This window comes from Battus philenor, unplaced genomic scaffold, assembly GCF_028537555.1.
Source record: "Battus philenor isolate CCGP_79_NKW_IND1 unplaced genomic scaffold, ilBatPhil1.0.hap1 SCAF_7, whole genome shotgun sequence".
Classification (NCBI taxonomy): domain Eukaryota; kingdom Metazoa; phylum Arthropoda; class Insecta; order Lepidoptera; family Papilionidae; genus Battus; species Battus philenor.
This window is the reverse complement of record NW_027181737.1, coordinates 5,874,266-5,887,261: the sequence shown is the minus strand read 5'-3', so window position 1 is coordinate 5,887,261 and position 12,996 is coordinate 5,874,266. Positions and strand designations below refer to the sequence as shown.

General features: G+C 33.2%; 1 protein-coding gene across 4 annotated transcripts in view; it reads right to left on the bottom strand.

Annotated features, from left to right (window-relative positions):
• Nuak (Nuak family kinase 1) overlaps positions 1 to 12,996 on the bottom strand; it is a 53,712-nt gene that overhangs the window by 15,331 nt on the left and 25,385 nt on the right. For all 4 annotated transcript variants that reach the window (XM_068774737.1, XM_068774739.1, XM_068774738.1 and 1 more), the window contains exons 2-12: positions 11,139 to 11,245; positions 6,392 to 6,591; positions 6,073 to 6,181; positions 5,125 to 5,233; positions 4,228 to 4,347; positions 3,498 to 3,630; positions 2,573 to 2,651; positions 2,011 to 2,158; positions 1,385 to 1,490; positions 816 to 942; positions 330 to 420 (exon numbers count right to left, since the gene is read on the bottom strand). In XM_068774737.1, coding sequence (XP_068630838.1) covers positions 330 to 420; positions 816 to 942; positions 1,385 to 1,490; positions 2,011 to 2,158; positions 2,573 to 2,651; positions 3,498 to 3,630; positions 4,228 to 4,347; positions 5,125 to 5,233; positions 6,073 to 6,181; positions 6,392 to 6,591; positions 11,139 to 11,239 — 1,323 coding nt within the window. In that variant the 5' untranslated portion in view covers positions 11,240 to 11,245. The remainder of the gene's footprint in view (positions 1 to 329; positions 421 to 815; positions 943 to 1,384; positions 1,491 to 2,010; positions 2,159 to 2,572; positions 2,652 to 3,497; positions 3,631 to 4,227; positions 4,348 to 5,124; positions 5,234 to 6,072; positions 6,182 to 6,391; positions 6,592 to 11,138; positions 11,246 to 12,996) is intronic.

Here is a 12,996-nt window from a genome sequence, read left to right as displayed (position 1 = left end):
TCTCTACCTACTAAATATTTTCAATGATCCTACCAATGCTGCTTTAGAAGCCTGTTCCAGAAATGAGCTCATGACAAGCCGCAACCTCGTTCAGCAAGGTCATAGTGAGATTTTGATATGACTTTCAGCAATACTTCTTACTTATTAACTATGATTTTATTTCTAATTATTTCGTTAACTACACCCTAAAACCTGTTTAGCTTAATAGTATGAAGTGTGGGTGTATTTGTTTCACAGGAAACAGTAATTAATTAAAAATGTCAAACGAAATGGCTGTATTTCATTCCTTATCAAAATATTAACAATAATAATATATAACATGTATTTACCGGTTCAGTGGACAGGTGTTCGTCGGCAGGTGGAGAGTCCAGCGAACCTTCTTCAGGCAGCGCAGGCGGCATTAGTGCTACACTCGCGCAACTGTTACAGAATCATATTTAATCTTAAATAATAAATAACATCCACAATTATATAAGCTCAGGCTTGGGTTACTTGAGTTGTTAGGACACATGCCTTCTAAGAATGAGGACTGAGCTATCACGTGGTCCAATACATGGACCCAGAATAAATGACACATTCTTTCCAAAAGTTTAAAGTGAGGATATTTCCCGCATGTTTATAAAAATCATTGAAGAAATCATAATTTGACAAAAAGTTGTAAAGACTGTAAATAAAAGTCTTAAACCATTTTAAGAAAGACTACACTTTCCTTAGTTTACATTTTAAGAAAACAGTAAAATAACGACTATCGTATAAAAAAAATCGAAATTTGAAAGAAATTGGTAAAGGGGCAGTGAAAGGTGTGAAGCAAGTACCTTGCAACCTTCTCTTTCTTACGCTGCAGTCCGCTCGCAGACATAGCGAGCTCTAGTTTACGCTTGTTGTCACCCGCTGAAACTATTGTGCGCGTAGGCGAAGGCTTTATTGCATCTTCTCCACCTTCTACAATTATAAAAAAAATAATTATAATCAATATATGTAATCACCAGCAGGACTTTGCAAAGTTAATTTATAAACCCATCTATGTAATAAAAGTACATTAAAAGCAATAGTTAGCTCCGAATTAAGCTATATTTTCAAAATCAATCTACAATTTCTATTGTTGTTTTCAATTTGTTGCAGTGTAGTGAGCAGAAAGTTTGAAAAACATCTACACATAAATATTTAAAAACAGATCAATGCTACTTTTTGAATGACAATGGTATGATAACGACAATCAATCTAACTGCAGACCACTTCAAACTGCTCCTTTTGAAAATAAAAAACTACGCGAGAGGTTATGTCCAACAGCATAACCTCCCACATAGTTTGTTATGTACGTTGGAACGTACATAAAACTATGGCTGAAATGTTGTTGTTGAATGATAATTAACTGATAACTTGCCAGCAACTAAATCAAGGATTCTCTTCTCCGCAGAGTTGCTGGGCTCCACAGGCATTGATGTTGAGCTTGTGAGGTCTGTGCAACTTTCTTCTGGGCCAAGTTCAGCCTGTCAAAAAGAAAAATTATTCACATTACACAAAACAGCTGCATTCTTTTTAATTACTTTTAATGGCTTCTGATTCGAGACAGTTCTTACTAGACATGATTGCTTCGTAACTGTCAAAAAATTCAAAGTCTATACTTTATATTGTAATCAATAATATTATTTGTATATCAATTACTAGCTCGTATTATGTTATAAATAAAACTATGCATTCCATACATTAATTGTTTGAAATTGTAAATAATCTTTATTGTTGATTCACACCTAAACATGGGTGTTACACAAGGATCTATTCTTCTTCTAGTCTAAATTATTCGTAAAAGGTTTATGAGATATTGCTAATGATATCCGATAACCAATCTAAGGACGGCTCTTCTCAGCAGATTTGCATTCCGCTTTGTAGCTAGCTCAGCTTATTACTTATAATGTTAAAATAATAAAAAAATCAATAGTCCGTGGAAATACCAGATATTCTGTTAAATAAAATATAATATAATATGCTATAAAATTTGTTGAAAGTGACCTCTGGTGGCACGACGACGGAGTTGCAGTGTGAAGGCGCGGCGAGCGGTGGCGCGAGTGACAGCAACAGGTCAAGGCGCACCGGTGTCTCTGCGGCCAACGCCTCTGCCACCTCCAAACATGAAGCCGAACATCCAGAATTCACCCACCTGCAACATACACATAATAATTTGATATTTCTGGCTACCCATTTTTTACAATTTCATCATTGAAACTAATTATTATTATTGAGAAAATCTTTACATAGACCATAGTAAATTATAGTTACTGAATGTACGATTTAAACTTTTTTCGTAGAATTATAAATGCCTCATTTTCACTAGAATACAAAACTCCTCTCCAAAAACAGGACGATAATCCAGAATCGGTATGGACCATAAAGACTTTTATGTGTATAAAGTGCATGAGAAGTAATTAGATTTGAAAATGAAATGTTAAGTTAAACAAAAATTTTATTACAATTGCTGAGTGGGTACTACAAGTGGATATTTATAGATACTGTTTTATTAGTAATATAATAATGTTTCATTTTTGCCTTATAAGTGTATTACAAAGTTACTTACGGGTGATCACATATGTATGCGATGTCGGCACGTTTCAGTGGATCCACCGTCAGCATATCCCGAATGAGCGGCGACGCGGCTGTAAAAGTTTATTTATGAATAATAACAATTTTTCAAAGATATAATAAAGTTAAAATTAATTTATTTAACATTGAAACTTTTAACAGGACTCTTTTTGAATCTATTTTATTTTTGTCTCATCTGCAAGGTGTTTGAGTTGTGGAGAATTAGGAAGAAGCACCGCAACAACAAACTTTTTAAAAAAGTTTAACAATACCAATTTATGCATATCCGCTTTTTGCCAGATATAGCCTAAACAAAAAGATTTTAATCCTTCTCTAAATTTGAAACAAAATTGTAACTAAAACTGATGATACTAATTAGTTGCGAATGCATAAACATTACTTTAACCTAAAGAAAGAATATTTTTAAAGATAAACCATTGTCTGTTTTTTCTAACCGTTTAATTTTAAAAAGATTAATTATGCTTAACACCATAAGTCATCATAATATTACATACATATTATTAATCCAGACATATTATTAAACATATTATTAATCCAGAAATAAATATTTCATATAATATAATAACAGAATATTATACATGAATCATTAACCATTCATTTCACAATACTGCCACACATGTGAATTGTACCTGCTAAAATGTAATAAGTGCTTATTTTTACCACATTCAGTTTTAAGTGGAATGGGAATTTTTGTCTCTAGCTTTATCTTTTTATTTTTTTTATATGTGTGATTGTGTGTTTGTGTCATTATAATGTGTAATGCATGTTATCTCTACATAAGAGGACATGTTGACATTTTATTTTACAGTTGTCAATAAAATGTAATCCAGATGATCTATGTAGAGGATCTCGTGTAAATTATTTTATTTTGTAATATGTATTGTTATATATTAACGTACTGGATGGGTTCTTAGGTTCGTAGTAATCGCCATTGCTGATTTGTCTGACTAGTCGCTTGAAGTTGGATCCGTCGAAAGGCATGGCTCCGTACACAAGAGTGTACAGCAACACGCCTAACGACCAACAGTCCACCTGGAAGAAAATCTCTTCTAGAAACTTTTTCACTAATCTTCTTAAGCAGTTTTCGATTTAAATATGTCCGGATTATTTTTGGTTACACTGATATATTTAAATCAATTAAATCTGCAGACGTGAACTGTCTGACACTGTTCATCATTGTATATTATCACAATAATTTCCTTTAGGTTTCTTTTTTCGGTTATGGGTGCGTTTTAAATATTTTTATTTGTATTAGATATTTCTTTAAAGTTCTTTGGAATGTTTTTCTCTTTGAAATTAATTGCAACACAAAATAGTAAAAAAGAATACAGCCATATAGAGTGCGCGTGACCTGATTTAAAAAAAAATATTACTCTCTGTGGTTTAAATTAGCAGTAAAATTATTGGGTATTTTGTATCAGTTGCAATTTTTCCATATTAAAGAACCCATAGGTGGCCACAATTGTGTCGCGTTTTTGTCTTTTTTATTTGTCTCGGTTATGTTCATCCACATATACTTCGAAATTTTTAACGTTTTAAAGGCATTTTAAAATATATTAGTTATCTTAAATGCCTATATAAGCTATTAAACATGTTATATTGATTGATTGATAATGTATATACACATACCTCGGGCCCAATGTACGGCGTTCCCTTAACGATCTCGGGCGATGCGTATAACGGTGAACCGCAAAACGTGGAAAGTAATGAGGTCTCTTTGAACACATTTGATAGACCAAAGTCGGCAATCTGTTCGATGAAAACTTTAATGTAAATCACAATTTATTTGCTAAATTACATTGCTTTGTATCTATCTATCCACAAACAAAAGTATCGGTACAAATAAGATTATTATTTGGCGACATCAAAATTACGATGCGGCTCTCACGTATGCGGTTTTGTATTAAAGCGAACACGGTTAAGGCAGCAACACGAAATGGTTTCGGCCTGTGTAGCTGTGGTAGGAGAGTTTATCGTGAAAGACTAATACCCTTCGGGTACTTCTATGGCAAAATAGTGGAAGGCACCGGTTTGATCAAAATTTGACGAAGATTCATAGGGTTATTCAAAATCGGCCTCCGGGAAAGTTTAAGAGGGTAAATTTCAGATAAACCAGCCTTCCCTCCTAAGATCAAGTGTACTAAAACATTCCCCCTACTCCGAAACGATAATGAAAAAGGAAGATCATTCAAACCAGTGCTACTTCGCTCTTCATCTTAAATCATCCGATCTTTCACTACTGTTCATGTGTATGACAAAAGTTTTGATTATGGACAAATTCTTTTCCGTAAACATAATAAACAAATAAATTAATGAATATTATACTTCTAATAATAATTATACACTTCTGTTTATATCGGTGCTTCAAACCCCATCTCGGGAGTGAGCATACATGTACAGCCGTATTTAGAATTTAAACTACGCTGAATAAACGTAAATAAGTTATATTTAGTAAGGATATATGTTAATACTGTAGAAATGATAATATACGAGTATTATTCAATAAAGTTGAAAATATATACAAACCTTAGCGCTTCCAGTGTCGTCTAGTAAGACATTTTCTAATTTTAAATCCCTGTGGCAGATCTTATGTATGTGACAGTAGTAAACAGCTGTCGCGATCTGTCTGAACAGCCTGGAACAACATGAGATATTTTCATATGTTAGATGAATAATTGCAAATGATCTACTGTCTATATGAATAAGTAAAGTAAAACTAATATGGATACAATGATTTCATGTTTATTTAAATTCATTTATCCTCTTTGCGTCGTTTTCCATGATTCCATGAACTCTCACAAAACAAGGGGTTTTCTTCGAAAAATAATAATACCCATTAGCTCCCACGTCTTTCCGCCTCAGATTTTTTTAAATAATTTATTCGAAACGGCCACTATATACCGTTTTATTTGCGCTGAGCGGCCATTGTGTCAGATTATTTCCCATCGCCAGAGGCTCGGCGTTGACTCTTTACGGTAGTTATAGTTCATGTTTTGTACATTGCAAAAGAAAAAAAAGTTAAAAAGAAGATATAGCGCTTTACATATATACATATAAAAGAGATTTTCACTTATGTACTAACTTCTCTCGATATTTCTGAAACCATAATACTTATAGACTTAAAATTTGATGAAGAATACTTGTTTCGCTGTTAGCTAAGCAATGGATTTTGCGAAATTATATCCGCAGAGGGGTTGAGTGACATTCATTAAGTTAGGGAAACAGACGCGGGTCAGAAAGTACGTATGTATATATACAGTATATATATGTATATATATAAACATATATATATACATCATGAGTAACACTATATTTATATGATGATATGTCTTATTAACCAGGTTACAACTTCTTCAAAGTGAAACTCGTTAAAACTGGCACTGCTGTTTTGCCGACGGTAGATACAAGCGATAAAGTCGTGACAATACCTAGTGATAATAAACATAACAGTACGGTTTAAAACTATTGACTAACCTTCTTGCCTCTTCTTCTTCTAATACTTTCTTTTGACTGAGGTAATCGTACAATTCTCCTCCAGAACAATACTCCATAACTAAGATCATCTTTTCGCTGTTTTCAAATACTGTAATTTAAACACAACAAAATTTTAAAAAAAAATCAAAAATCATAAAGAAAAAAATATCAATACTTGAGATGATGAAAGTACTTACTCCAGTGAATTATATAAATATAATATAAAAAAATAAATTAAATGGTAAATGATAAGAACTAATTACAAATGTTAATCATTTGGTTTTCTATGTAAAAGTGGTTAAAAAAAAGTTAAGTTTACCTTCATAAATGTGCACGATGTTCGGATGCCTGACAGAGGACATTATCTGCACCTCTCGCCGGATTCGAACGAGATCGGCCTCAGATTCTATCTTGCATTTCTTTATAGTTTTGATAGCAACTTCTTGCCCTGTCTTCTTATTTATCCCCAGCTGCACTTTACCGTATGTGCCTTGTCCTAATTTTCTAACTATGTCAAATCTAAAACCAAAAAAAATTAAGCATTTTAATTGAAAATTTTAAAAATCTAGTTCTTATTTTCTATTAAAATTATTCATAAAGGTTTTATATCTTAAGATGAAGAGACAAGTAAGGCGTTCTTTTGGTAGTAAATGATACCATTTTAACATGACCACCTTTCTTGCCTATTCTTAAATTTGTTAAAGTTCCCAATCATTATACCGGTTATACCGTTGGGGATAGTAAACTTGCCCGAGTGTAGGCACCAATTTACACGACCTGTCTCTCTAAGCAGGAGATGAAGTTGAAAGGCTTTCTCACTTAAATCACCAAAAATGCACTAACGATTTAATCCTTGTTCGGAATGCCAGATAAGCTCACTCCCATATTATCCGGATAACGCCTAATACTTATACGATATAAAAAAAATTTGCCTGCGAACCCCCACTTTTTGGAATAAACACACTGTCCCATAAATCCATGTCGAAAAACAGACAACGCAATTTAAGAACTTTAAATTTCCATAAAGTATCTATCAAAAATCTTGACACGTCATAGTTAAAACTTGTTATTTGTGAGAACTTTTTTTAATAAATGCCTGTTGTTATAACTACAGAACACGCGTTCTAATGAAAAACACTTTTATACATATAATAATTAAGCACTATCTATTACTACTTTTTCATGGAGTGAATATTAAGAGTAAAATTTAACAACCTAATTCCACCTAATAGAACTCATTAAACAAAAAATTAACAAGGCGAAAATAATTGCGAACAATTTCACCTTGTTTATTTTTTGTGACTATTTAATGGTGCGAAAGAAACGATTGAAACTACATGTCGGTAGATAATTATATAAGGCGTTACATAGGTGGCCATGCACCAACATAATTAATGAGTGATTAGCACGCGACGCCTCGAGCGCGGCATTTATGTGATAATTCGATGTCAATGTAACGCGGTAAGCCGGCAGTGCATTCAGGCAGCATTGCTGAGTAAACACATCCGCATGCGGTCGCGTGCCATGTTTTCTTTGTTGAGCACCTTCGTACTAAATTCGTGTATTGAATTAGTCACTTATATATTTTCAAAAAATACGTTCCAATATCACTGTAATTTTTCATCAGAGTGGACCTCATGAATGTATTATAATTCGTCAATCGATTAAAAAAAAACCTAAACAGAAGAGTATTTTAGGAAACAATTCGGTAATTTATTTCTTCAAATAATATCAACCATTAAGCGAAATAAAATTTCTTGTGGCTCCGTTGATAGATCTATGTTAGCTGGCATTTTGTCACGGAATATTTCTTACAGATGCCAGAGGATCAGTTTATCGGGTACATTTGGCCAAAATAAATCAGTAAAAAAGAGATGTTATTCTTTTGCGTGAAAAGCTGTCTAGACGGGCAACTTTATGGAGCAGTCGATCTATTTTAGGCTTGATCCTGGGCACCATGTAAAAGGAATTGTAAACGCGTTTCTAATGGAAAAACCAGGGCGAGGTCCTTGCGCTGTCACTCTTTGAAGCCTCCGCCCAAATGAGCTAAGAAAGCTTGATCTACCACAATCCAGTCCATAAATAACAGCCCGGAGACGCGGCGTGGTGAAGCTTATTGTTGTTAATCAAAAGAGGCTAAGCGTCTTTAGTGCAAGCTATGTGTATGCAAAAAAACAATGATACAAGGCTAAATATACTTTTCTTTTTAATTAAATAATCTAATTTGAAGTATCAAGAGACGACCCTTCGAATCAGTGCCACGAACACCAGCCGAGAATTTAATATTTATCTATGCTGTTGACTATGCTACATGATGCTATTTACTGCATTCATACTTTGACCGTATCATTCCAGAAAGATTTAAAAATACAGTACAGAATAATAAAGTCCACGCAATAATGAATCCTGATTAAAGGATCAAGCTTCATGATTACTTTAAAATGTTGATAAAAGACATCAATAAATCCATTTATTAAAGGTGTTTACTAGGGCCCTATTGAAAATCTATGGGGGGCCTATGTTTGATAGTGATTATAAAGAATGTACTACTTCATTACTGTAACGTGTAATTTATGTGCACAAATATAGAGCAGATTTAACTAACGGAAATCAAACCAACGTCTGCGTTCCTTCACATGTCGATAGCGCAAATTAAAAAAGTCTTAAGTCTCTTATATCATTCAACACTATAATACGTCATTATGTATAACATGCGCGTATGTATAGCAAATATGCATATCATTAAAAAGGAAATACAACATAACAGCTAATAAACAGATCGTCGACGTCTAATCTCCATACTCGAAATCTGCCAAGAAATGAAACACATTTCTCGTCAGTTTGTCTGCACTGAATAATTATTGTCAATGTGAGATGAGCATCGCATTGGTGTTGGCTTCTTATCCAAGTGGATAGCAACTAAGTATTTGTAGATAATAAATAAATGATGTTTAACTTAAAAAAAATCATACTCCTCTGTCTTACTATAGATAATAATTGAAAGCGTAAATAAGAAATAATAATATAGAATTATTTTACGAAAATGTAGTCATAGATAAAAATTAAAACAATACTACCGATGATTATATTGTATAAAAGAAATAGATGGCACATAAATGTGGAAATAAAACTTATAAAGGGTGATTGGTTTTACATGTAAAAGCTTTAAAGTAGTGAATGTACAGCTCGTCACTTAATATATGGTACACCCAATCAGGTTTCGGAAATAATAAATAACGTAATGATAACATAGTAACAAAAAGCATTAACAAAATTTGGATTACTACATACTGAAATTGATTATTTGTTTGCTATCTGTTCCTACAGACTCTGTACTGCTCTAGTAGGTGTTCGCATATTTCCAGATGATCACTTTATACAGGCTGATTAGAAATAAGTAGCTTTAAATTTTAATTTTTTGCTGATAAATGAGCTATACATTCATTTCTTTTAAGCTTTTACCACTATAACTAATCACATTGTAAAAAAAAAAAACAAACAGTATAAACTTCATTTTCATATGTATTGTAAAACCTAACGTTCCGTATTTATTATACTATAGCTACATGGAAAGCTTGCGTATAACGGCCATGTGACGTCACCGACAACCTTTAAGCTCGTGACAATTCAATGTAACATTTTTAGTTAAGAATTTGACCATGATTATAGTTTTGTCTGTTATTTATTTGACATATGTTTATTTGACAATATAAACATTAGTTTTTAATGAGGCTAAAAAACTAATTGTTTTATGTTCCTATCAATCCTTTATAAATGAATAAAAAAAAGTTATCTTCTCAGTAGAATCTTAAGCCTTCGTTTTATATTTTTGTTTAACATTTGAGCTTCGCTGGCTCTGATCCAATCTGTGCGTTAGCCAACTGACAACCGTAAAGTTGCATTGGGTTAATAAGTCACTTTTTTCGTATATGAAAGCAAAACAACACAGTTCACTACTATTTAATCATCTCTTCATCAATCTCTCAAATTACAAAAGTAACAAGTAACAATTCAACATCATGTCCGCTGATGGACGCCCCCTGCAGTGCATAGGCCACCGTCAACGATCGCCACAACGACCAGCCTTGCGCTGTCCGTATCTGCCGCTTTTCCGTGACTATGACCATATCGTCGTTATATTGAGCGAGGGGCCAACCAACGCCGCGTCTAAGGGTTCAGGGTCGCTACTAGAGAAATTTTTGGCCCCGAGGGCAAATGGTATACAACAATTTCTATAATTGTGTCATAGATGAATACTGAAATAAAAAATAATAATTTACAGCGTGGCATTTATCTAATACTAGCTGATCCCGTAAACGTTGTTTTGCGAAAAAAATTTAATTAACAAATAAAAAATAAGGGTTTATCGTAGAGGGGTAAAAATTTAGGGTTGTATGTATTTTTGTTTGCTGTATCGTAAAGAAATAAAAACAAAAAAATCGTCAAAAAATTAAAAAGAAAATTTTAAGGGTGAACAACCCTTATCACTTAGGGGTATGGAAAATAGATAGTAGCCGATTCTCAGACCTACTGAATACGCATATAAAATTTGGTAAAAATCGGTCGAGCCGTTTCAGAGGAGTTCAAGTTCGAACACCGTGACACGAGAATTTTATATATTAGATTACGCCGGTTGTTCTACCAAGCTAAATAGTGATAGACGGGCTTTTGAATGCAAATAAAGTAATTCAGCGTCTATCAGCATCACTTTCAGACGTATTATATTCACCTCTGAGTAGTATAAAGGTATTATTTTACTAGTTGCACCAATAATAAAAAATTTAAAAACGACCTAAAGGAAACCACTGCGCTAATTAGACTAACAGTTGAGTTTGTATGTTACAATAGTATGGTTTCAGCACGAGTTTCTTTATTATCATGTCAGAAGTTAGGGGCTCACTGCAAGGCATAGATCTCCCTTAGAGATCGCGACGATGACCGGTCTAGCGCTGCTTGTCTTCAGCTACTTCTTACGACCTTGACTGAATCGTTTTACAACGGGATAGATTAATGCATGTCTGCACATCACTGACCCTTTAGGGCTAATAAACACTTAAAATACACACCTCTGTTTGAGACGTAGTCGATGATCGTGAAGCCGCACATCGCCGGTGTTCTCGATGCCGTCCATTATGTTAGAAGTCCGCTTCGCTTCGCCTACCACCATTTTGACCTGTAAAAATAAATTCTGTTTATATTTACCTCCATCAAAAATTCAGAGTTCATTATTGTTGTAAATTATAAAAAATGTAATACCACTAGTAAAGAGTACTCGAAGGATTGTTTTAAAAAAGATTAACAGATGTATATTCTAATTTAGAATTATTAATATAAAGTTATACTCGAAAAAAAAATTATATTACCTGAAAATATGTACTAGATCTGTAAAATGTACCTTTTTGTCTGTACTTGGTTTTGTACAAATTTTAGGGATGTTCGATGTTTTTGAACGAAGTCTTTACTTTCGACTTTCAATGCATACACAAACGAGATAACAATTTCATTTTCATCTGAATATGAAGGCGCTTTTAAGAGAACAGTTAGTAATTTATTACTTGGCAAGTGCGTTTACTAAATAAAACGTCATCACCATATGGAAGCATCACAATTCTATCGTAAAAATCTTCATACAATAAATCAATACAAATATTTTTAAGTTTATCTTGCTATAAGTGTAAAAATATTTGTATTGATTTATTATATGAAGATTTTTACTAAGACAACGATGGACTTAAAAAGAATGGAATGGAATTCTTTCCATCACAAACCACGATCAACTGTTGGAGACCCTATCCACCCAAGCGTAAATAAATTTTGGGAACCATCACAGCTCATATGGGACAATTAGATTTATCTCCACAAAGGGGGAGTCGACACATCTGCCGGTCTGTTTCACCGCCGCCCGCGCTCGTGCCGGACCCGTCAACTGGGTCGCGTTGATTTATTTATTCGCGCCGACTTCTGTAGCTTACTAATAAGAACAGGCAGTGACTAGGCTTTGAAATTTACTAAAACTTATTAAAGCTTATACAAGTGAAATATCAAAAATCAAAATATCTAAAATGTTTATTATTACTAGCTGTCCCGGCTGACTTGGTTCCGTCTTCCGCACATGAATTCATGCTTACACAAATTTATTACCTTTAATTTTTGTGAGAATACTAAACGTAATAATTTTAAATAATAAATTTTAAATGATATTTTCTTAATTGATCAAGTTCATGTTACAATAATTATTATCCTGTTGCGGACCAAGACAAACCTAAAATAAAATCATAAATATTCGTTTAGATCTTGAGTTGTAAATAGTGTAAGCGACAATGTTTTAACTATATGAGCAATATTAAATTTAAATCAAACACTATGTTCTAAATATATGATGCAAGGCTATCCTCTGTACGATGTATGTGTTGAGCTCTGTAATATATGCAGAAATACTGGAAACGAAGGTAATACCTACAAAGTTGCACTCGTTTCGAATTTATTAGATCTTACGTCAATCGCCCCCGCCTCGGCGACAAAAATTGGATAAAACTTTTAGTTAAAAAACTATAACCACAATGATTCCTAATAAGAACTAAGACGAATTAAATATTATTTAGGTACATGAAAAATAAACGAAAAATTTCAGAAGGGTGAAAAATATTAATTTTATTTCTGTTTAAAATTTAATTTAAGATAAACAACTTAAGTTTTTTTTTACATTTGATTCTGGAATGTATTTTGTTGGTTCTAATATCTATAACTATTTTAAAAATTCTGTGGACATCAAAAAAGGTGTAGTCCAAAGTTTCAAGGTCATGTCTTCATGGTGGATGCATTACCTCACTTCCTAACCAAATTTTTTCAATATTGAACGATGCCCTTTCAATCCCACTATACAGATTCATCGTAATGCAAGTTATTCCACGACTAGTTTCAACA